Source organism: Lepus europaeus, chromosome 14 (genome assembly GCF_033115175.1).
Source record: "Lepus europaeus isolate LE1 chromosome 14, mLepTim1.pri, whole genome shotgun sequence".
In the NCBI taxonomy this organism is placed as follows: Eukaryota; Metazoa; Chordata; class Mammalia; order Lagomorpha; family Leporidae; genus Lepus; species Lepus europaeus.
Window position 1 is genome coordinate 65,391,560 of NC_084840.1, and position 24,821 is coordinate 65,416,380.

General features: G+C 42.4%; 1 protein-coding gene across 2 annotated transcripts in view; it reads right to left on the minus strand.

The window, feature by feature from the left end:
- Nucleotides 1–20,314, minus strand: part of AHCTF1 (AT-hook containing transcription factor 1) — a 75,969-nt gene extending 55,655 nt beyond the window's left edge. The window contains exons 1-4 of one of the 2 annotated variants that reach the window (XM_062210833.1): nt 20,231–20,314; nt 10,024–10,151; nt 7,629–7,882; nt 1,780–1,960 (exon numbers count right to left, since the gene is read on the minus strand). In XM_062210833.1, coding sequence (XP_062066817.1) covers nt 1,780–1,960; nt 7,629–7,882; nt 10,024–10,144 — 556 coding nt within the window. In that variant the 5' untranslated portion in view covers nt 10,145–10,151; nt 20,231–20,314. Of the gene's footprint in view, nt 1–1,779; nt 1,961–7,628; nt 7,883–10,023; nt 10,152–19,805; nt 19,825–20,230 lie in introns of those variants that run through there. The other variant, XM_062210832.1, reaches the window with a different exon arrangement.
- Nucleotides 20,315–24,821: the final 4,507 nt, after the last annotated feature.

Sequence of the window (24,821 nt, forward strand, 5' to 3'; positions counted from 1 at the left end):
TCCAGCTCCCTGCTAATACACCTGGGAAAGCAGTAAAAGTTGGCCCAAATGCTTGGGCTCCTGAACCCATATGGGAGACCTGGAAGCTCTGGGTTCCTGGCTTCAGCCTGGCCCAGTCCTGACCATTGCAGCTATTTGGGGAATGAATCAGTAGATGGAGATTGATCTCTCTCTCTATGTAACTCTGCCTATCAAATACATAAAAAATAAAAATCTGAGGGGCCAGCTCTGTGGTGCCAGCAAGTTAAGATACCATCTGCTTCATGTCAGGGCACCAGTTTGAATCCTGGCTACTCCACTTCCCACCCAGCTCCCTGTTAACATGCCTTGAAAAGCAATGGAGAATACCTACATGGAGACCAGGATGGAGTTCTGGGCTCCTGGTTTCACCTGGAGCCATTGTAACCATCTGTGGAGTAAGTCAGCAGATGGAAGGTCCCTGTCAATCCCCACCACCAATCACCCCACTCCTCACTCTAACTGCCTTTCAAATAAATTAAAAAAAAAAAAAAAAAAAAAAAGGAGATAGAGGCAGAGAGGATCAGCAATGAAGAGGGGACAGAGAGAAGAAACCACACTCAACATCTGCTGGTTCCACTCCCCAAAAGAGATAAAAAGCTGGAAGATGAGAACTCAATATCTGGAGTAAATCAACACCTGAACCAAGGTAAGGGATGTAAAGATCTTAATCACTAGGCCAAATGCAGCAGATCCAAAAACTCCTCATTTCTCCTCTGTCTCTATCAGTCTGCCTTTCAAATAAATTAACCTTGTGTTTAAAAATGAAAACTAAATAAATTTATCTTGGAAAAAAGAAGGTCCTCAAAGTTTCAGGGTCAAATGGTACCTCTCTTAAAATTTACAATAAAACAGGTTCTATAGGGCTTTCAGGTCAGCCCTTCCTTTCTACATAAACCAATCAATAATCTCTTTTAAAAAGAAGCACCTGAAAAGTATATTATGCATATAACCATAAAACAGAAAACATATCTCCCTTTACTTTGAATTGTATTAATTTTATTTTTTTGTTTGTTTGACAGGCAGAGTTAGACAGTGAGAGAGAGTGAGAGAGAGAGAGAAAGGTCTTCCTTTTCCGTTGGTTCACCTCCCAAGTGGCCGCTACGGCCGGTGCGTTGCGGCTGGCATGCTGGGCCAATCCGAAGCCAGGAGCCAGGTGCTTCCTCCCGGTCTCCCATGCAGGTGCAGGGCCCAAGGACCTGGGTCACCCTCCACTGAACTCCCGGGCCACAGCAGAGAGCTGGACTGGAAGAGGAGCAACCGGGACAGAATCCGGCACCCCGACCGGGACTAGAACCCGGGGTGCTGGCGCCACAGGTGGAGGATTAGCCTAGTGAGCTGTGGCGCCGGCTGCATTAATTCTATTTTATGATATTATTTGTGAGAAAACTTTCCATTATGCTAATTCCTATTAAGTTATTTTATTTCTATCCTGTTCTAACCATAGCAACATAAACAGTATGCCAAAAACACTGTATTACATTCTATACAGCTGAGTAATTTTATATTGATAAGCAACAAAGATTTTAGTCTTTAGACCTCTGACATTAATAGATCTTAAGTATATAATTGTATATAAATAATCAATATCCTTACTTTGTCAAGACCTATATTACCACAGTGCCTAGGTGAAGACAATAAAACAAAGACATGTAACAATTTTCTACACAAAAAGTTTTAGCTATTTTAAAAAAACAATCCATTGCATCAGAACATGCAGGTGCTTTAATTTTTTATTTCAAGTAAGAAATGACAAATTACCTGATGCCTCTATCTCATTCTGACTGCATGACAAGTCATCCAAACACAGATCAATAAGAAGGATCTGTCCAACATCAGTTACCACAGCTGCCACACCAAAAAGCCACCGCAGACTTGGATGTAAATGCTGAGTGCTTGCGCTGGCTCCTCCATGATTGATTATAGGTTCAATAGCTGTTACCTAGAAAGCAGAATATATGATTTGCTTTTCTTCTATAAAGTGCAAAAACACTTTAACACTTAACACTTTAACAGCTTAACAAAGAAAATATGGAGTTAAACAGATTTTAAATTTCCAAATACAGAATCATAAATTTGCATCTAATACTTCGGAATTCAAACATAATGAAACTTCAGATATATTGTGAACTATACTATTATTTCAATATATTAAAAATCATGTAGCTGGAATAATAAATGATGTCTACTGAGAGCTCATTATACATCGTTCATGATAATCCTTTGATACTGAATTACATGTAGGAATTACATGTAGTTATCTGTTAAAGATGAGATAACCCCAGGCTTAAAGAGTAAGCAGTTACTCAGGTCATAAAATCACTAAGTGTAAAATTCTAATGTTTTCATTTTAAGGCTTAAACCAGCACTTTAGATTATATAGCCTCTTCTCCTTTAAAAATGAACACGAAATCATTCCATTAAAAATATACTGTAAAAAAAAAAAAAAAAAAACCACCAACAAAACATACAAATAAAATGTTTAAGTTCTCCTTACGTCTTACCAGACTAAAGAGAACCAGTCTTCTCTATGAAAGTGTTCTAGTCAAGGTTGGCACTGTGGTGTGTTGGGTGAAGCCACCACCTACAGTGCTGGCATCTCATATAGGTGCTAGTTCAAGCCCTGGCTGCTCCGCTTCCAATCCAGTTGTCTGCTGTGGCCTAGGAAAGCAGTGGAAGAAGGCCCAAATCCTTGGGCCCCTGCACTCGCATGGGAAACCCGGAAGAAGCTCCTGGCTCCAGACTGGCTCAGCTCCAGCCGCTGCAGCCATTTGCGGAGTGAACCAGCAGATGGAAGACTCTCTCTCTGCCTCTCAAATAAATAAATAAATCTTTAAAAAAAAAAAAAAAAAAAAGTGTTCTAGGCAACTGGAATTCATACAAAGCTCTGGCAGTACCTAGATCACTGACGTTTAACAAGGATTTGAACTATTTAAAGAAAGTTATTTGTAGCTACCTTATGGAGCTGTATCCCATAACATGAGTCAATTTTTAAAATTTGAGCGCGGGGGAGGGAGGGAGGGAGGGAAAGGGAAGAGAGGGAGAGGGAGAGGGAGAGGGAGAGGGAGAGGGAGAGGGAGAGAGAGATCTCCCATTCACCAGGAACCCAATCCAGGTCTCCTGCATGGGAGCAGACACATAACTACTAAAGCCGTCCGCATCAACAGGAAGCTGGAGAAAGGCACTTGACTGTGGTGCATGGACCTCTTAACCACTAAGCTAAATGCTCTGCTCAAATACTTTAATCCAGATGATCAGAGTCCTCTCCATATTACCTTCTGAAAATGTCTTCAATCTCTTCCACCCTCTCCATTTCTACTTCATTTCTTTGCTTTAGTTCCTCATCATTATTTACTTGAACTATACAGGTCTCTTTGTATCTAATTTTCTTATCACTCTTCCTGACCCAGTCCAAGGAGCTTTTTTATATCCAAGAGTTCTCCTTAAAATTTAAAATTACTTCACTCTAGACTTTAGGAGGAAGCACCTAATTATAAGCAAGGCAATTCATAATCTGAATTCTTACAATTTCTGGCCCCTATTTTCTCCTTTCCTTCAACTCTAGCCATTACTAAATTAAGTCTAGTTTCCCAAACACTCCATGTTGGTCTCTTTGCCCAAGATATCCAACCCTTCTGAGAAATTATCCAAGTATTCTTTGTGTCCCCAGTGAGTAAATCTATCAAAGTACTCATTAAAATATTTAAACCATCTTATTTGTTTGCCTTTTCCAATTAAACTTTTTGAAAGTATGGACCAAGTTCAATTAATCTATTTATCCCCAGAATCTAGTACATAGCTTTATTTTATAATAAGCACTCAATAAATTGCTAAATTAATTACACCTCTAAATTCTTTTCTCTACTGTAGTCTGTCCATCAGTATGTGGAAGTACATAAAAGAAACCAGGTTGGGTCTGACGTTGCAGCGTGGCGAGTTAAGCTGCTGCCTGCAACACTGGCATCCCATTATGGGTGCTGGTTCTAGTCATGACTGCTCCACTTCTGATCCAGTTTCCTGCTAATGGCCTGGGAAAGGCAGTGAAGGATGGCCCAAGTGTTTGGGACCCTGCCACCCACATGGAAGACCCACCCAGGAGAAGCTCCTGGCTTCAGCATGTTTGCAGCCATCTGGGGAGTGAACCAGCAGATGAAGGCTCTCTTTCTCTCTGTGCTTACTCTTTCAAACAAATAAATTTAAAAAGAACAACAACAAACTACCAGGTTATAAACTACTTCAGAGCCCCACAATATCTCACTGGGCCTGATTTTCTTCAACTGTAATTTTGTCATTGAATTTCCTTTTAATTTGAAAAATTCTATTCTTCTATGACTATATATATACCAACTGACTTTAAAAAGTTCAAGGAAGGCCGGCGCCGCGGCTCACTAGGCTAATCCTCCGCCTTGCGGCGCCGGCACACCGGGTTCTAGTCCCGGTCGGGGCACCGATCCTGTCCCGGTTGCCCCTCTTCCAGGCCAGCTCTCTGCTGTGGCCAGGGAGTACAGTGGAGGATGGCCCAAGTGCTTGAGCCCTGCACCCCATGGGAGACCAGGATAAGCACCTGGCTCCTGCCATCGGATCAGCGCAGTGCGCCGGCCGCAGCGTGCTACCGCAGCGGCCATTGGAGGGTGAACCAACGGCAAAAGGAAGACCTTTCTCTCTGTCTCTCTCTCTCACTGTCCACTCTGCCTGTCCAAAAAAAAAAAAAAAAAAGTTCAAGGAAAATATGTATTATGAAAAAACTATACATGCACTTCAGAATTTTTTCCCACCAAAGTAAACTAATACTAAATTGTTATGTCTGAACAGGATCTAATAGCACTAAGGATATCAGTTTGAAGACAGCCCCTAACAGAGTAGCATGAATTGTTAAAAATGAAGCAATAAGAAACATCAAATTTATGATAAAGCATGGGGGGAGGAATGGTGAAATCAATAACAACATACAAAAAAGCACTAGAAAAATGCCCTCTAATTACTGGCAATTTAGAAATGGGTCAATCATTTTAAGAAGTGACAAGAAAATACTGAAGATGAGACCTGGAAGCAACAGACCATCCACAGGAACTTGTAAGGAAAATATTAATCTTGTTCATGCCCCAACTGAAGAGGATCAGCAGCAGAAACAACAGCTAACACCACAGATACTTCAACTGACTCAACTTACACAATTCTAGCTATAAAATTATAGTGCAGCAAACTTTCTGCTCAAGGTAAATGCAGACAAAAGTAAAGTTTTCAATGGAAATTTTAAACAAGTCACATCAAGAACCTAAAGCATTTCTTTGAAGAAACTGTAGTAAGAGATGAAGCATATGTTTACCAGTATGATCCAGAAGACAAAACACAATCAAAGTAATGGTTACCAAGAGGTGGGAGTGATACAACTAAAGCAAAAGCAGAATGGTCAAAAGCAAAGCTCCTGCCAAAGTTTCTTGGGATGCTCAAGGCATTTTGCTTGTTGGCTTTCTTGAGAGCCAACGAATGTTAACACTTGCTTGGTCTGAAAGTGCTCTGAGAAAGCTGGCAGAAGCTTTAGTAGAAAATCACCAAGGGGCCAGTGCCGTGGCTCACTTGGTTAATCCTCCGCCTGCTGCGCCAGGTTCTAGTCCCGGTTGCTCCTCTTCCAGTCCAGCTCTCAGCTGTGGCCTGGGAGTGCAGTGGAGGATGGCCCAGGTCCTTGGGCCCTGCACCCGCATGGGAGACCAGGAGGAAGCATCTGGCTCCTGGCTTCAGATTGGAGCAGCTCCAGCCATAGTGGCCATTTTGGGGGTGAACCATGGAAGGAAGACCTTTCTCTCTCTCTCTCTCTCACTGCCTAACTCTATCTGTCAAGTAATTAACTAAAAAAAAATCAGCAAAGGAAAAACACATAAAAACAAAAATTTTTTAAATTAAAAAAAAAAAATCACTAAAGAAAAACCTCACCAGAGTCCTTTATATCCACGACAATGCTGCTGCTCATTTCTCTCATCAAGCAAATGGAATTTTCTGAGTTTTGATGGGAAATCATTAGGCACCCACTATACAATCCTGATTTGGCTCCTCCCTTCTTTCTGTTTCAAACTCTTAAAATTTTTTAAAGGGCATCCGTTTTTTCTTCAGTTAATAATGCTAATAACTCAGGACCCTTAGTTCTTTATTCACTCATTTATTTGATAGATGAAAGCCAGACCAAGAGAGAGCACTCCCATTCTCTAGCTTACTTCATATATGTCTGCAAATGGGCTGGGAGCTGGGAACTGATTCAGGTTTCCCACAAGGGTGATAGGAAGCTTATTATTTGAGCCATCATGGGCTCATGGGCCTACGTTAGCAGAAGATGCAATGAGAACCAAGAGCCAGCCATCAAACCAATATACCCTGACATGGGATGTGGGAGTCTTTATTGCTAGGCCCCATATCAGCCTCCCCTCAGCTCTTTAGGGACAGACTAAATGGCTAGTATCACCACCTATAAAAATTTTTGCTAGAAATTTTTCAAGTTCCCTTGTATAATTTGTGTGTATGCTTATGCATGTTTTAATAAAGATTTTGTTTATTTCAAAGCCAGAGTTACAGAGACAGAGGGAACAACAGGGAGGAGAGAGGAAGAGAGAGGGAGAGAGAGAAATCAATCTTCCATCTACTAGTTCACTTCCCAAATAGTTTCAATACCCAGGGCTAGGCCAGGACAAAACCAGGAGCCTGGAACTCCATCTGGGTCTCCCACATGGGTAGCAGGGGCCATCTTCCACTGCTTTCCCAAGTATACTAAAAGCGAGCTGGATCAGAAATTGAGCAGAAGGGACTTGTACTGGTGCACATAAGGAATGTCGCTGTTGCAGACAATGGGTTAACCTAGGGTGCCACATCACTGGCTCCAATGCATGCTTTTTAAAATGACATATACAAATAAGTCTACTCTTCTATGACTTTAAATGTATGTGTATTTATGTGTAAATATATACCTTATTTTCATTGTGTATGGAAAAGCAGCAACATACCTGATGAGGGGGTCTAGTATTCAAAGTAATTCTATAATTACTATTGGATAAGGTGTCTGGCATATGAAAACACACACACACACATATATATTTTAAAATTAATAGATGATCATTAATCAACTCTATTTATATATATTAACTTTTTAATCAATGGTAAAGACATGTTTTCCATATTGCCAAGACAATTAAGAGTTAAATTTGAAATTTAGAAGTAATTTTAGATTAAATTAAAATTTTATTAAAGAAGAATTATGCTTAAGAGTCCATAGTAAGGAATACTTTTATAAATCTTGAGCGTTCCCATGGAACACAAACGGAAATAAGAACAAAACTCAGAAGATGCTTTTCACACAGAAGAATATTAGAACATTAGATGTCATTCGTAACTATCTTTACTTTGGGATGTTCTACTCAAGAATAAAAGTCATATTTTAAATGTTAAGTTCCTTAATACAATCTTTAACCTCTTTTTAAAAACTTTATTAATAACAAATTTACATAAAAATTCACTAGTTATAAATATACAGTACAATGAATTTTCACAAAGTAAATATATTCCTGTTACCAGTAGGTGTTCAGTTTTGAAAACAGAAATGTCCAGATATCTTAAACAGTACCTACCCTTCCAGGAAGAACAACTGCTTTAACTACTCTTGAAATACCGAGGTCATAAAGACAGAGGACACTTCCCTCTTCTTCTTCCAAGCCTATTAACAATCCAGTTCTCTTTTGCCAGGTGAATTCTTTCACTGCTAAGACTACAGGAGGATGTTCATTTACTCCACTGAATCTATATGCAGATAAGCGTTCTCCTGTTAAAGAGTTTACTACCTCTAGTTGTGGACCACAAGTCAAGCAAGCAAGTCCATTTTTCACTAGAAGGGAAAAAAAAGGGCAAAAACATGGCTTATTTTAATATTGCATGTAAACAAAAAATTAAAACAGCAAATAGCTCTTTTTTAAAATATCATTTATACAGTTCACACATAAAATTTCAAGTACTATCCCAAAATTGAAATTTAAGCATTTACATAAGTGATGTCTTCAAATTAATAATAGAACAACTACCACTGCAATAATAATATAGTAAAAGGACCATACTCTGTGCTTAAATACATTATCTCATCCAATTCTTTTCACAACTCAGCACAGACATAAGACAATTTAGGCTAATACAGTTTAGCTCACCAAACATCAAACAATTATAAAGTAACAGAGACAATGGCTCTGTGTGGGTACTTCTTGTTGCAATCTCCGTATGTGTGTGCTTCTTCTAATGCTACAGTGAGTTTTGTACAAAAGTCATTTTTTATGGGACTAAATACATATTCTTTGAATTAAAAAAAAAAAAAGTACCAGAGACAGTGGCAGATCTCAAAGTCTAACTTCAAAACTCATACTTTTAAACATTATACTTCCAACTTTAAATCAGGGGCTATGGTAGTTATAAAACCTAACAGCTGATTCTATTCTTGAATAGCTCACAACCTGAGAAAACAAAAATGTAAGAACCTCTTCTTGGCCTACTAGTCAAATCTGAATTTTATTCTGCACATAATGTAAAGCTGCTGGATGGCTTAAAAGCAGGTCAGTGACAATCTGATTTATGTTTTAAAACGTTATTTCAGCTGCTGACTAAAGAATGGATGGGGGAGGGGGGAATGCACAGACCAGAAGATAAACCTGTTGGCGACTAGATAGAAAAAAGTGGATCAAGCGCAGATTCATCACAGAACAGAATCCGCTTGCTGATCAATTAGGTATGTGGAGGTGGGTAAAACAGAACCATTAAAACAAACTCTTGAGGTCTCACTTGAGCAACTACTAACTTCCACTATCAAATTTGAGATGCCTGTCATGTGTACAAATAGGTAGTAGGAAATATTAGTTTACAGTTTAGGGAGGCTATATAATGTAACTCAATAAAGTAGCAAGCTACAGTGGAGACCCAGAATGCCAGCTTCCTGCTATGCCATGTGCTACGGATCAAGTTACTATTTTGTTATCAACAACACAGAACAGTGGCTATTTAGAAAAGTTTTATACTTACACTTCAATGAAAAGTAGTTACAGTGCCTGGCATATAGTAAGTACTGTTAGTACTTCTAATATTCAAGAGACTAGACTATTAAATAGCTAAATGACTGCTTTGCTGCTTACCTATTCAAACGAAAGCTGTGACATTCCTTTTCAGAAGTTTTCTCTAATCTCTTTTTAGAATAAAATCTGTACATAACTGCCATACAGAGAACTGTATGGTTCTCTGCTGTATTACAGTTTAAACTATATACTGGTACCAAAACACAGTCAGATACAGGTCAAAGTTCTAGTGTTGCACAGCACATTGGGATGACTATAGTTCACAATAATGTATTATATACTGTATAAAGAACTGGAAGCTAGGATCCGGTGGGCTCCAAATAAAGAAAATGGAAATGCCAACTGATGTAAATGGTTTCCCCTGTATGTATGTGTATATATATATATACATACACACACACATATATACATATATATGTACTGAAATACTGCACTGTACCCCACAAAAATGTCCAAGTACTGAATGCTAATAAAAGGTATTTAATTATTTTAAATAACAATTACATAGTAATATATTAGATTTTTGAAATCAGAAAATACTTGTTTTTGTAACTTTTTTTAGTAATTCCTAAGACCATTTACATCTAACTCAAGCTCATCACCAATAAAACTTACTGATTACAAAGAAAAAACAGCTGCATATTACTGTACTTCCCAAATATAGATATGGAATACTAAGATATTTGTAAAAAAAAAAAAAGGAAAATCAACTATAACCCCCTAAGTGCAGATTCATTGATAAAGTACCTAAAAATGTAGCTGTTACAATGCAGTTGTAGATGTTATGTACTTACATAAAGTCACTCTATTCATGTTCTGCTTTTGTTCTTTCAATCAAAGAAACTACAATATATACTGATTATTATTTACCTAACAAGTTAATCAAACTAGTAAACTGTCAGCAACATTATTTTACCTGCAGCAAACTTTCCACGAAGCACAGATTCTAATGTTATTTCGTTTTCTGCAAGAGCTTGAATAGTCACTTCCGGAAACTCCAGGAGACCACTAGTCACCTGAGCCGTTAAGTCTCGCATACTTCCACTGTAAATATTTTTAAAAGATAACATTATGACAAATACATACTATTGTATAGTATAACTAGTTATCTCCAGCCAGAAAAAACAAAGTCACCCAACAAAAGTAAGTAAATTAACATTGAAACCTGGTTATAAACAAACATCTAGTATGTCAGTTTGAGCCAGAGATCTCTCCTAAGAAAATGCATTTTCAATCTAAGAAAATATTTCTCAAATAGCTTAGGAAAGTAAAAGTTCATTAAGCCAGATACCTTTAGGATATACATTATTCCTTAGATTCTTTGACAACTGGTTCAATTCATTCACCTTTATGTCCTAACCTACTTTCAAAGAACATCAAAAACAAGGGAAAAACTGATCTGCTTTATAAAAATTGCCTCAGTTAAAAAAAAAAAGACACTCCATGAAAAATGTCCATTAGCACAGACACCTCAGAAACTGAGTTTAGTATATGCCCTTTCCTGGGTACAGAAATATAGAAGTTTCTCTTTCATCTCCAATATATGGGAAGAAACTAGATTCCCTGAATGATTCCTTCCACTATAAACAACCAAAAGCATCTTTTTGAGTGATCCAGATGGCAAATCCAAAAGTGAAGGTAAGTTGGGAATTCCAGGAGACAGGTAAATTGACTTTGGTCTTAAGAGTTAGCCATCAAATTTAATCCTAGTGACCCTCATGGTGTTCTGGGGTACTCTGAGGTATAAAGAGGCAGAAGATAAAGCTCAGGGTTAAAATGTAGCTAATGGGAGCTAAGAAGAGCCTTCCTTCACTCCCACTGAATATCATAGGACTATGTGTCACACCAGTCTAAAGGTGAATCAGAGAAACATTCATTGTGTAGGAAAGGGGAGTAATAAAGCAGTCTACCTTGACCATAGCTCTAGATTTCTACTCAGAAAAATATCTTTCACGGCCGGCACCGTGGCTTAACAGGCTAATCGTCCGCCTTGCGGCGCCGGCACACCGGGTTCTAGTCCTGGCTGGGGCACCAGATTCTATCCTGGTTGCCCCCCTTCCAGGCCAGCTCTCTGCTATGGCCCGGGAAGGCAGTGGAGGATGGCCCAAGTCCTTGGGCCCTGCACCCGTATGGGAGACCAGGAGAAGCACCTGGCTCCTGGCTTTGGATCAGCGCCATGCGCCGGCTGCAGTGGCCATTGGAGGGTGAACCAATGGCAAAGGAAGACCTTTCTCTCTCTCTCTCACTATCCACTCTGCCTGTCAAAAAAAAAAAAAAAAAGGAGAAAAAAAAGAAAAATTCCTTTCACATAAATTAGTGGCCAGAACTCAAACTATGTCATCTGAAAATCTTCAAGGGAAACAGTATCTTCTGAGACTACTACTGCTCTAAGCAATTCACAGAGACAACCAAATATCCTCTGGAATCTGAAAGAATTCTCAGATGAAATTCCAAAAAAAAAAAAAAAAAATGAGCTCATAGTCAAAATAACAAAGCATACAAGGATATCAGAACAACAGCCAGCAGAATCAGACTACTGAGACTTCAGCATTGAAATTATCAAAGAGAAAAAGAAATTTAATATATTTACAGAGTGCAAAGATTCAGCTTAACAATAAGAAGCCAAGTTACAAAGAAAAATGGTCACAAAAATTTAAAAAATAATGGAACTTCTAAAGTTAAAATATAATAAATAAAATATGAAACTCAATGAAGCAATGAATCAATTATGCTTCAGGCAACAATATGAATTAATAAATACAAATTTATATGGTGCAAAACTAAATAAAATGTTGCCTAGAGATGCTACTGTGGCAAAATAAGAAAAACAAAACAAAATCTATAATAGTAATGAGAGGAAGGTATGGAGAGCAATACACAAGACCCCAGAGAAATGGTAATGTTCTTTCTTTAAAATTCTGAAGTATAGGTTGAGCATCTCTAATCCAAAAATCCGAAATGCTTCCAAAATATAACTTTTTGAGCACTGACATGTGCCACGAGTGGAACAATCCACACCTGACTTCACATGCCCAGCGGCAATCAAAAGCTAGATACCCTACAAATACCTTTAGGCTATGTGTACAAGATTTGTAAGAAACATAAGTGAATTTCATACTTGAGACTTGGGCCCATGGCCAAGATATCTCATCATATATATACAAATATTCCAATACCTGAACAAAATGCAAAATCTGCAATTCTGGTTCCACGCTTTTCAGTAAGGGATACTTAAGTACAAAGGTATTCATCATATCATGATTCTTTAAACCTTACAAAGATTCTTCTGCACCCACTCAGTCCCCAAATAAATATTTGGTATATATTCAGCACTTAACCAAAATAAATTCAAAGGATGACTAAAACAGTACATCTGAAAAAGACAGCCTTTTAAAAAACTATTCAGAACGCAGCAGAGACAGAGAAGTTTAAAGCCATATTCAATAGAGGAAGAGCTAACTATGCTTAATCAGAATTATCCCCAAATATATTATTAGGAAAGAGGCTACACTCAGAAATATTTCCTAGATTTGCAGACACACACCAACTCCTTGAAATCAGGAAGTCCAGTGAGTCCTACCCAAAAACAAAAAGAAATGACTTTCAACAGTAAGAAGCTAGATTTCTGGAACACCTTCAAAATTCTAGCCAAAAATAACATACATCACTGAAATTATTCTGAAGAATAAATATGGGGGCAGGCACTGTGGTGTGGCGGGTAAAGCTGCTGCCTGTAGTGCCAGCATCCCACATGGGCGCCGGTTCGAGTCCTGGCTGCTTCACTTCTGATCCAGCTCTCTGCTATGGCCTGTGAAAGCAGCGGAAGATGGCCCAACTCCTTGGGCCACTGCACCCACGTGAGAGACTTGGATGAAGCTCCTATCTCTTGGCTTTAGCCTGGCCCAGTGCTGGTTGTGGAGGCCATCTAGGGAGAGAACCAGCAGATGAAAGCTCTCTCTCTCTAAAGTAAATAAATAAATCTTAAAAAAACAAAAAACAAAAAAACAAAGATACACTGGTAGATTTTAACCTTTGCTACCTATCCATATTGTAAATATATATAGGAAAAGATATACACAAGATATACACAAGAATGTTCTTATCAAAAGTATTCTTAAGAACAAATACTAAGCCGGCGCCGTGGCTCAACAGGCTAATCCTCCGCCTAGCGGCGCCGGCACACCAGGTTCTAGTCCCAGTCAGGGCGCCGGATTCTGTCCCGGTTGCCCCCCTTCCAGGCCAGCTCTCTGCTATGGCCCAGGAGTGCAGGAGGATGGCCCAAGTTCTTGGGCCCTGCACCCCATGGAGGACCAGGATAATCACCTGGCTCCTGCCTTTGGATCAGCACGGTGCGCTTGGGCCCTGCACCCCATGGAGGACCAGGATAATCACCTGGCTCCTGCCTTTGGATCAGCACGGTGCGCCGGCCGCGGCGGCCATTGGAGGGCGAACCAACGGCAAAGAAAGACCTTTTTCTCTCTCTCTCTCTCACTGTCCACTCTGTCAAAAAAAAAAAAAAAAAAATGTGAATTTTGCTTTGTCAGTGAGTAAAATCAATTATAATTGTTATACTAAGGACAATAAGATACAGACTAGTAATGGACAATTAAATCAATAAAATAGATAAAATAATCTACAGTCACAAAAATTCATTGAAATCACGTTTGGATACCGCAAATCCAAGGATGTGTGTGGACTGTTCAATAACCCATTTGGGGAATGAACCAGCGGAAGGATGGTTCTCTCTGTCTCTCCCTCTCACTGTCTGTAACTCTACCTTTCAAATAAAGAAAAGAAAATCTTAAAAAAAAAAAAAAAAAAAAGAATGTCCTGAAACAATTTAGCTAACCTTTCTGGAGAAAAAAAAAATCTCTTCCCCAATATCATAAGATATATGTAATTACAGACGCTGAAACAGCACCCCCCCCCCCACAAGGTTGATGAGGAAGGAAGCTATCAGCGGTAAAGCAACTTCTTATGTATTAGGCATTAATCACACTTCAAAATTGACTCTCTACCTGTCTTGTGGTTTCCAGTACCTGACCTCATTTTTCTAACATTAGTACCATCATTCTGAGTATTGCATATCATTACTTTTTATGAAGAAAACTGTTCCAATACAATACCCCTCCGCCCAAAATACTGATATTAGAGGTGAAAACTGACATACAGACAAAAAAGTTTTTAGGGGAGTCGGGAATGGAGAGAATCCTCAAGGGAGAACAATAATCTTAGAAATGACAATTTGACTTGTTTGCCAAATCCAAGATATGAGAACTTTTAAGTCACAAAACAGAAACTTACAAAGTAGGGAGGAAAAGTTAAAAAACAGTTTATATAAACCCACAGTTAATCTAAAATTAAAAGAATTAGAATAATTTTTGAAACATTAGAATTAACCTGTGGGAGGGTTTATCATCATGTTCTTTGGTACCATGTATTAATATAAAATAATTTACTGCATTAAGGCATCATAAATGGGACCCAGATCTGTATGGACCATTAGCTAAAACAATCTTTATGATTTCAAAGATTAAAAGGTTCAAAACCTCCCTATATACCTGGACTACAGCCCAGATATATCCCCCAAATATAACACTGTAGCAATGTTAAGTCAGTGTTATCCTCAGAACCTTAGAAATAAAGACTACAGAACTTTGAATTCTTAACGCTGCTTCACTTTCTTGGTGATCCCTTTCCTTTCACCAACCACACTCAATGGATAATGTTTGTCATTCTGTTTCTAAACTCATTTCACCAATACAAAATGCTTATTATATCTCAACAAGCCAGATGCACAACAAAGACTGAACCACTACCCTTGGTGCATTAGTCCCTTCGTAAGTGTTCCATATCTTCCTCTCCTGTTTTTATTAACTTATTTCTTAGGATTAGCAAGACAATTTTAATTCATTTATGGGTCCTGTAACTTAATAACACTTGGCTTCTGCACAGCCAAAGGAATCTGCTCTTGTAGCTCCACTGGAATTCAAAAAGTGTCCTCAAACTTCCATAATCCAAGCATACAGCCTATCAGTGTCTGAGAAATACCAAACTGCACGATAATCACAGGTTGTATCCAGAGTAGTGGGAAACTCTTTTTTTAAGATTTGTTTATTTGAAAGTCAGAGTTAGAGAGAGAAATTTCTATCTGCTGGTTCACCAAGGCTGGGCCAGGCGAAGGCCAGGAGCCAGGAGCTTCTTCCAGGTCTCCCACATGGGTGCAGAGGCCCAAGCACTTGGGTCATCTTCCACTGCTTTCCCAAGCCAATAGCAAGGAGGTAGATCAGAAGAGGAGCAGCTGGAACACTAACCAACATCTATAAGAGATGGTAGCGTGGCAGGCTGTAGTTTTACCTGCTACCCCACAATGCTGGCCCCAGGTACAAACTTTTAAATTACATGAAAATGGTTCTGAATCCAGGTTCTACCGCTTACTAGTACATGTCATCTTGTATCTCCATATTCTGTCTCCCTTTTTGCATCCAAGCTTCTAGAAATGGGGAGTACTTATCTCTGAATCGACTTACAGTCACAAAGGGTTTTAAACAAGTACAGTGAATGAAAAGAAAAAGCTTTACAAATGTGGAAGTTAGCCTTTGAATCCTTAGGGGAAAATTGGGCTTTTTTTTTTTTTTTTAAAGTGTTTTTTCAAATGTAAAGGCAGAGAGCATAGGAGATAAAGCCATTGCCTGCAGTGCCAGCATACCATATGGATATCGGAGTCCAGGCTGCTCCACTTCCGATCCAGCTCCCTTCTAATGTGCCTGGGAAAGCAGCAGAGGATGGCCCCAAGCCCTTGGGCCCCTGCACCCATGTGGGAGAGCTGGAGGAAGCTCCTGGCTCCTGACTTCGGACCAGCCCAGCTCTTGCTGTTGCAGCCATTTGGGAAGTGAGCCAGTGCGTAGATCTCTCTTTGTCTCTCTCTCTCTCTCTCCCCCTCTATCTTTCAAATAAATAAATAATCTTAAATGCAAAGGCAAAGTGAGAGAGGGGAGTAGTGAGAAAGATACAGAGATGGAGCAAGACCTTTCATCTACTGATTCATTCCCTAAATGCCTGCAGTAGCCAAGGCTGGGCCAGGCCAAAATCAGGAGCACAGAACTGAATTTGGGTTTCCCAAGTAAGTAGAAGGGACCCAAGCACCTGAGCCATGATTTGCTGCCTCCTGGAGTGTGCATTAGCAAGAAGCTAAATCGGAAGTAGAGTAGCCAGGACTCAAACGAGGCACTCCAATATGAGATGCCTATGTCCCAAGACATGATTGAACTGCTGCAACAAATGCTCATCCTGTAAATTGGTTTTAAGACTTTTCAAATGTAAGCACACAGAAGAGAATTTCTAAAAACTGTATTATTAGAAAGAATATCTCATATAAAGACATATCAAAGCATAATCACACATAAAGCATCTGCATTCAGTATTGTGCAAAACTGTAGAATTGATATACCAGCACCAGTAACCTCCAAAACTAATTCACAAGGTTTCAAATCCTTCCAAGGCAAAGCAGCAACTTTCTGCTGACTGTGAATGAAAATACTGTTAGTCTTGACAAAGCATAGATTGAGCATGTCACTCTCCCTAAAAAAAACCTTCAATAACTCCATGTTACATGTAAAAAATACACCTCACACAAAGGTCATCCAGGCCCTCTGCAATCTGACAGACCTGTCAGTCTTGTCACCCCAAATCCCCTCCTCTTGCTGCCTGCCATGGCACAGCACATCCAGTTCATGCGGTTCATCCTCCACTTCCAGCTGCCAAATTCTCAGTCATCATTCAAGGAGTAACTTCTGTGAGTGTGATCTTATCTCTGTGCTCACTCCTTTCCACTTTTTTTTTTTTTTTTTGACAGGCAGAGTGGACAGTGAGAGAGAGAGAGACAGAGAGAAAGGTCTTCCTTTTGCCGTTGGTTCACCCTCCAATGGCCGCCGCAGTAGCGCGCTGCGGCCGGCGCACCGCTGATCCGATGGCAGGAGCCAGGTGCCTATCCTGGTCTCCCATGGGGTGCAGGGCCCAAGCACTTGGGCCATCCTCCACTGCACTCCCTGGCCACAGCAGAGAGCTGGCCTGGAAGAGGGGCAACCGGGACAGGATCGGTGCCCCGACCGGGACTAGAACCCGGTGTGCCGGCGCCGCTAGGCGGAGGATTAGCCTAGTGAGCCGCGGCTCCGGCCTCCTTTCCACTTTTAAGTTATCCATACTAAACGATTTTTAAAAGATCATTACCGTTTCCCTGTCTTCTCCATTATATTGAAAATTTCTAAAAGGCAAAAATCTCAAATCATATTCCTGGACATTCTACAAGGTCACAAGTGCAACTAATAGGTCCTAAACATGGTAAGTTAGGATAGCAGGACATTACTGGAGAAGGCATCTGGTGCAATATAGTAAAGATGTGACTTAGGACATCCACATCCTACATGGAAGTGCCCGGTTCAACTTCCAGCTTAGATTCCTAACCAGCTCCTGCTGATGCACCCTGGGAGGAAGCAGATAATGGCTCAAAGTACCTGGGTTCCTGCCAACCATGTGAGAGACCTGGAGGGAGTCCCTAGCTCCTCGCTTTTGCCTGGCCCAGCTATAGCTGTTGGTGGGGGGGCATTTAAGGAGTAAACTAGTAGGTGGAAGATCTGTCCATCTCTCCGCTTTTGGAATTAAAAAAAAGGAATAATAATTTATTTTTAAAAACTAAATACCGGGCCGGCGCCACGGCTCAATAGGCTAATCCTCCGCCTTGCGGCGCCGGCACACCGGGTTCTAGTCCCAGTCGGGGCACTGGATTCTGTCCCGGTTGCCCCTCTTCCAGGCCAGCCCTCTGCTACGGCCGGGGAGTGCAGTGGAGGATGGCCCAAGTGCTTGGGCCCTGCACCCGCATGGGAGACCAGGAGAAGCTCCTGGCTTCGGATCAGCGCGATGCACCGGCCCGGGCGGCCATTGGAGAGTGATCCAATGGTAAAAGGAAGACCTTTCTCTCTGTCTCTCTCACTGTCCACTCTGCCTGTCAAAAACAACAACGACAACAACAACAACAAAAACAAACACGTAAATACCGGCCCTTATTTAACTATATATTGTTTGATATTAAGAAGCAAAATAAAATTCATAAAATTACCAGGATATTTAAAAGGAATACCATAAATCAATTCTCTTTATTCAATGCAATTTTTTTCTTTTCTTTTTTTTTTTAATCTGAGAGGCAGGGAGATGAGAAGGAAGATTCCCCCATCAACTGAATGATTTCACTCACCAAATGCCCCTAACTGCTGCTTGGTCAAGGAGTGGGGATGAAAGGGTTGCAATGCTCACAAGACAAGGCAGAATGCGGGAGGACTCAACCCAAGCCTCCCACATAACTGGCAAAAACCCAACTAGCTGAGTGACTGCCACTGCCTCCCAGGGGAGGCGGGAGGCGGCTATGGAACCAGGAACTTCCGTAGGGGATGAAGACGCATCAAAGTTTACTGGTCTTAACAGGCATCCTAATCAACATCTTAACAGCTACCCAAAACTCCGCCCCCAGAAATCTCCCAAAGTCCCCGATTTTCACCACAGAAAACAAACTCTAGATGTTCAATAATCATACTGCAACATACTGAACAAACACTTCTACAAAACATTCTATATGCGATTTTACATTTTATGACTAATGAAAGCATAAACTGCTATTTAAATGAAAACTACCAGAGGAAATTTCTAGCAAAGCAGCAGTTTGTTTTCAAATTTAATTCAAACATGTATTAATCAATCACTCTTAAAACATTGTATTGGAAAGGGAATGCAAGGGCAGAAAGATGACCTATTTCCTGACCCCAAGGAGTTTATTCTAGACGAGATACATAATCAACCATCGGAATATCAGGCACAATAAAGTAAACGCTACGACATTCTGTTGAGAGCTTAGGAAAGATGTGGGATGAGAGAAATCAAAGGGTGTAGAGAAAAGACAGCTCCGGGCTGAAGCAGCCAAGAAACATCAAAGTGCCAACGTCTTTTCTAGAGCACGGGCCCAGAATCGGTGACGATTCTGCAAGTTGAAGCATAAAATCGTGAACACATGAGGCTGGCTAACAGACACTGTGGAGACGCTCTGAGCTCCCTTTTGGGGAAGAGAGGGTGGGAAGACAGGGATGAGGAATCCTTGAAATTATTCACAGGATCAAAAGTCTTATTTCTTGCTTCATCTTTTGTCTGTCCGAAACTGCCATCTAACAACCTTAAAAAAAATTTTTTTTTCAACGACACTAGTTTGCAAAACAATGTAACTCTTCGTAATACTTCGCACAGAGAATCCCCCAAGCATTAACTTGAGCTGGGCTTGTCATTCCCGGTTACACCCTCGGAAATCAGTAAACCTAACGTAACTTCTCTCTTCCCATGCCCTATCCATCAGTGATAAAAAGGCTCTGCAGGATATTCTGGGAATAGACTAAAATTCAGTCTCAAAAAAACTAAACAAAGAAAAACCCATGTTTTGTTTTAAATAACCCAGGTTATTTCAAGATTTCTTAAAAAAAAAAAAAACCCACAACTCATTGAACCAAACACCTGGAATATGAACGAAATTCACCTATCCCTCAAACACAGCCCACCTCCGGCCACTGCCCATCTGGGAAGACGTGCGGTTATCTCAAACCTCCGGGAGGGCAGCCAGCAAGCCCCGAGAACCCCGCGCCCAACCCGCGGCCGCAGACTCACCCGGGCCAGGCCCAGGCGCATGCGGAGCACACTTCCATCCGAGGCCGACCGAGCGCGCCGGCCCGGCCTCCAGCCGCACCGGAGAACACCAGCAGCGAGGAGCCGCGGCCCACGCCGGCCCGAGGCGGGCCCGGGCGCGGGCGCGGGCGGAGAACGCCGCAGCGCCCCTCCGCCGCCATGCGTGGCCGCCGTGCCGCCGTTGCGCCGCTCCGTCACGAAGCAGGTTATATAACTCACTCGCGAAGCCTGGAGCGTGCTCCAACGGCCGCCGCTCGCGTTCGCCCCCTCGGGCCCGACCCGCGAGCCCGGCCGCCGCCCCCGAGGCCCGGGCGGCCCTCCGTCCGGCCTAGGCCCCGCGCGCCGCGGCGGGAGGAGCCGGGCTGCGGCTCCGGGCTCGGGCCGCGCCGAACCGCCCTCCGCCCTACCTGAGACGGGCGGGAGACGAGCCGCCGCGGCCGCCGAGTCCAGTGGGGCGCGAGCTCCTCCCGCGCGGTCCGTCACAGCATCTCCCGGGAGACACGGCCGCCACGGGCTGAGCGCACACCTCCGCCCCGCGGAAGCTGACGCTCGCGAGCCTCCGCCTGCGATCTCCCCGGCCTCGTCGGACCCACGCGCCCGAGATGCGCCTTCGCCGGCTGCAAGCCTGCAGACCGCGCAGCGGTTAAAACGCGGGCGCCGCTCTCGCCGCGGTGCCGGGTCCTGCGCTCCGCGACTCCGCCTGCTCCGCTCGGGCAGCGCCGGCACGGCTCTGAGCGTTACCCTGGGCAGACAGACCGAGTCCCGCACGCCCGGAAGAGGAGGGGCGGGGGAGGAGGGAGAAGGAGGGAGGAGGCCGGGAGCTCGCGGCGGCGGAGTCCTGAGTTCTCGCGAGGGTTCCGGCCCTGGGCGCCGACTCCGCGGGAATTTTCAAAACGCTGGATGGTGGGAGGCGGGGGAGAGAAGAGGGAGAGGGAGAAGCCGGATGGGGAAGGGCGGATCTTTTAACGTGAGATAGGTTCTCTCCGCCCGGCCCTGAGGGAGAGAAAGTCTACGAGCCCCAGAGTGCCCCGCGCCGCAAGTGGCTCGGGGCGCCGGTCGCGCGCCCGCTGTGGCGTCAGGAGTGGCGGCTTTGTCGGGGGACCCTGCGGCCCCGCTGCCGTCCCGTGCTGGCAGCTGCGGGCCCCGCTGCGTCTTTTCTTGCCCAACATGGGGTCCCTGTACTTCTGGGGAAGCGCTTTTTCACCTTTTGTTTTTTTTTCCCTGAGGTTCTAGCGTGTTTTCCTGCCCATAGGCGCTCACGTGGCTTAGCCTCAACTTTTTCATTAACATTTTATCCTGTGTGTGTGTGTCACTTTCTCGGTTTATCGTTACTACCTTGGAAGTTTGTCCCAGCACCAGACAGGTTTCTAGGCAAATAGCCGGCACTGTGTCTGCAGTACTGAGCTTTATAAGGTGAGGATTCTTGCAGGCTGCACTAAAGCAGGAAAGTTTCTCCCTTTCTGTCACCCTGTTATCCCGCCTGCTTTTTCGGATACTGCTTTTTAGAAAGCTGTTCTATAATTTGTGCTTATTATAACTTCTATGATTTGTGTTATAACCTCAGAGTTTTATAAGGTATTGTGCTAAGTTGTGGCAGGGAAGGAGTTAAGAGTACTGGTTTGGGTTGATCCTCACAATTATTTTAAACACTCCTTCAAACAGGAGCCATCTGTCCCAGGTGTGGGTGGCTGCCTTGCTCCACGTGCTACACTTCCATGTTTTGACGTTATTCTGTGCTCAGTTCATGAGTACAGTACTTCCGGGTAGTCAGAAGCCAGGAGTTAACAACCCGGGCGTGCTGCTGGTGAGCTATGCGACATGAAGAGCAAGGGAGACTGGATTACAGGGTTGACTGACTGACATTAACTTTGCCCTAAGAACCGAATCAGTTGTCAAATTCAGAAATCTGTCTCATGATACTTATTATCCGTAATAACTGGCCTTAAGATTAAACTTCCAGTTTCAATCTTTGCTTCCATCCTCACCAACAGAGTGATCTCTGGATGATTGTCTATCATCTGGATCAACTGTATCTGACCTAGACTATTTCCCCACATAGTTCCTGAGAGTCCACTTCAATCAATAAAAACCTGCAATGAAAATATGCTGCCTGTGTTAGTGCCTGTGTTTCCTTTTCTGTCTCTGCCCCTGCCCCCCTGCACCCACCACCCCTGTCACCCAGCCACACTGGAGAGGTATACTGTATCTCTTTAAAACGTTGCCCTCTGACTTGATAGTCTTTCAATTGCATTGTAAACTGAATTCCCAATGCAAAGCTCTAATTCAACTCTTTTTTTTTCCTCTTTCAACCATTTAACTATGTATATGCCAGTTTATTTTAGTGAGCTTAAAGAAAATTTTAAAAATCCAGGTTTGGCAATCAAGTGAGTTTGGGGGAAAGCTGATTAAATAATCAAGTCTCTCTTTTATGTAACACTTCACTGCCTTGAATGTGCTTGGCTTGTCCCAAAGTGTTTTTACCATGGCACCCATTTATACTGTGGGACATTGTGCTCCCAATAGTGTTCCACAGAATAGTAAACACAGCTGCAAAGCTGTCTCTTCCTGGGGAGAGCATATGTGGTGGGAAGAATATGACCATTCCAAGCCAGAAAACCTTGGGTTTTAATGTTTTTCACTATTTTCTAGCAACTTGACTTTAACAAGATTACTTTTCTCCCTGAGCCTGTTTTCTCCACTAAGAAGAAAAGATGATACTTTCTTTGCAGAGTTATTGCAGATGTTACAAGAAAGTGTGGGGGCTGCACTGTGGCATAGCAGGTAAGGCATCCCATATGGGTACTGCTTTAAGTCCCGGCTGCTCTACTTCCGATATAGCTCTCTGCTATGGTCTGGGAAAGTAGTAGGAGACTGCTCAAGTCCTTGGGCTCCTGCACTTGCGTGGGAGACCTAGAGGAAGTTCCTGGCTCCTGGCTTGGGATGGGCACAGCTCTGGCCATGCTGGCCAACTGGGGAGTAAACCAGTAGATGGAAGACCTCTCTCTCTCCCTGTCTCTCCTTCTCTTTCTGTGTAACTCTGACTTTCAAATAAATAAATGAATCTCTAATAAAAAAAAATGTATGTACCCAAATCAGAACCTCATTCTCTTATCACTTATATAGCCATTACATTACTATATATTGATGAAAGGCATAGAAAATGATAACTAGTACAGATCTTAGTATTTCAGGGCCAGTGTTTTGGTGGTAAAGCCACCACCTGCAGCACCAGCATCCTATGTGGGTGCCAGTTCATGTCTCTGTTGCTCCACTTCCCATTCAGCTCCCTGTTAATGTGCCTGAGAAGGCAATGGAAGATGGCCCAAGTGCTTGGACCTATGCACCCACATGGAAGATCTGGAAGAAGCTCCAGACTCCTGGCTTTAGCCTGGCCCAGTCCTGGCTGATGCAGCCATTTAGGGAGTGAATCAGTGGATAGAGGATCTCTATCTGTCCTTTTCTCTCTGTAACTCTGCCTTGCAAATGAATAACTCCGAGAGAGAGAGAGAGAGAGAGAGAGAGAGAGAAGGAGAGAGAGACTTTAAAAAAAAATAGGTATGGCAGAAGGCAAAACTTTACCATCTCAGAGTCTCTGACTGGGCTTGAGAATTAAATTGACATAAGAGAAATTAAGGGGTAAAGTATACAGATTTTTCACTTGTAAGTGGGGTTTTCTATGGGAAGATGAAGCCCTCCAAAAATAACAAAACCTAAATGCTTGTATAGTAGGTCAAACAGAATGATGTTTGTGGAAAAGCAGCTAAAATGAACAGGAAGAAATAAAGAAGAAAAGAGGCATTTCCACAAAGTCTGTATACAGATTTTTCTCAGCCTGGACTCCCCACCTTAGGTGGCAAGAATGTTTCTTCTCTCCTGCATCAAGAAGGACAATGTATCCTTTCTGTACAAGGACATTTCAAAATGTTGGCAGAAAATGGAGTTGAGATAAATTTACTTTTTTGCAAAAAATAGTTTTGAAATCATGCATAGAAGCAGTCTTTAAAAATTTTGTTTAAAAACACATTATGAAAAAAAAAAAACTATGCAGGGATTCCAAAATCATTTTGCACTAAAATACCCTTGTCTTTTAATTCCATTTTCCAAGACTTTTTGAAGTATCCTCATATCTGCTCTTTTTCAAATGCCGTTTAGCTCGAAATAATCCTTATGCTAAAGTGGCATATTTTGGGGTGGCATATTCTGTAATGTTTCAGCATTAAAAAAATCTATAGTTTTTAAAGAAGAAAAGTAAATTTTTTTTTACAGAGTTAGACAGAGAGAGACAGAGAGAAAGGTCTTTTTCCATTGTTTCACCCCCCAAATGGCTGCTACGGCCGGTGCGCTGCGCCGATCCGAAGCCAGAAGCCAGGTGCTTCCTCCTGGTCTCCCATGCGGGTGCAGGGCCCAAGCACTTGGGCCATCCTCCTTCCCCGGGCCACAGCAGAGAGCTGGACTGGAGGAAGAGCAACCGGGACAGAATCCGGCGCCCCAACCGGGACTAGAACCCAGGGTGCCGGTGCTACAGGCGGAGGATTAGCCTATTGAGCAGCGGCGCTGGCCTAAAGATTCTTTATTTGAAAGGCAGAGTTACAGAGAGGGAAGGAGAGCCAGACAGAGGTCTTCCATCTGCTGGTTCACTCCCTAAATGGCCACAACAGTCAGGGTTCAGCTAGGCAGAAGCCGGAAGCCTGGAGCTTCTTCCAGGTCTCCAACATGAGTGCAGGGTCCCAGGCACTTGGGCCATCCTCTGCTGTTTACCCAGGCACATCAACAGGGAGCTGGATTGGAAGTAGAGCAGCCAGGACCTGAACTGGCGCCAATATGGGATACCAGCACTTCAGACTGCAGTTTAACCCACTTCCACAATGCTGGCCCTGAAAAGTAAATATTTTTATCGCTAAAATGTAGTCTTTATGCATTTGAAAAATTGTATAAATGACACCCCAAAAAACTGCAAATATTCTCTTTCTGAACACTGGTAATATTTGTGATAAATAT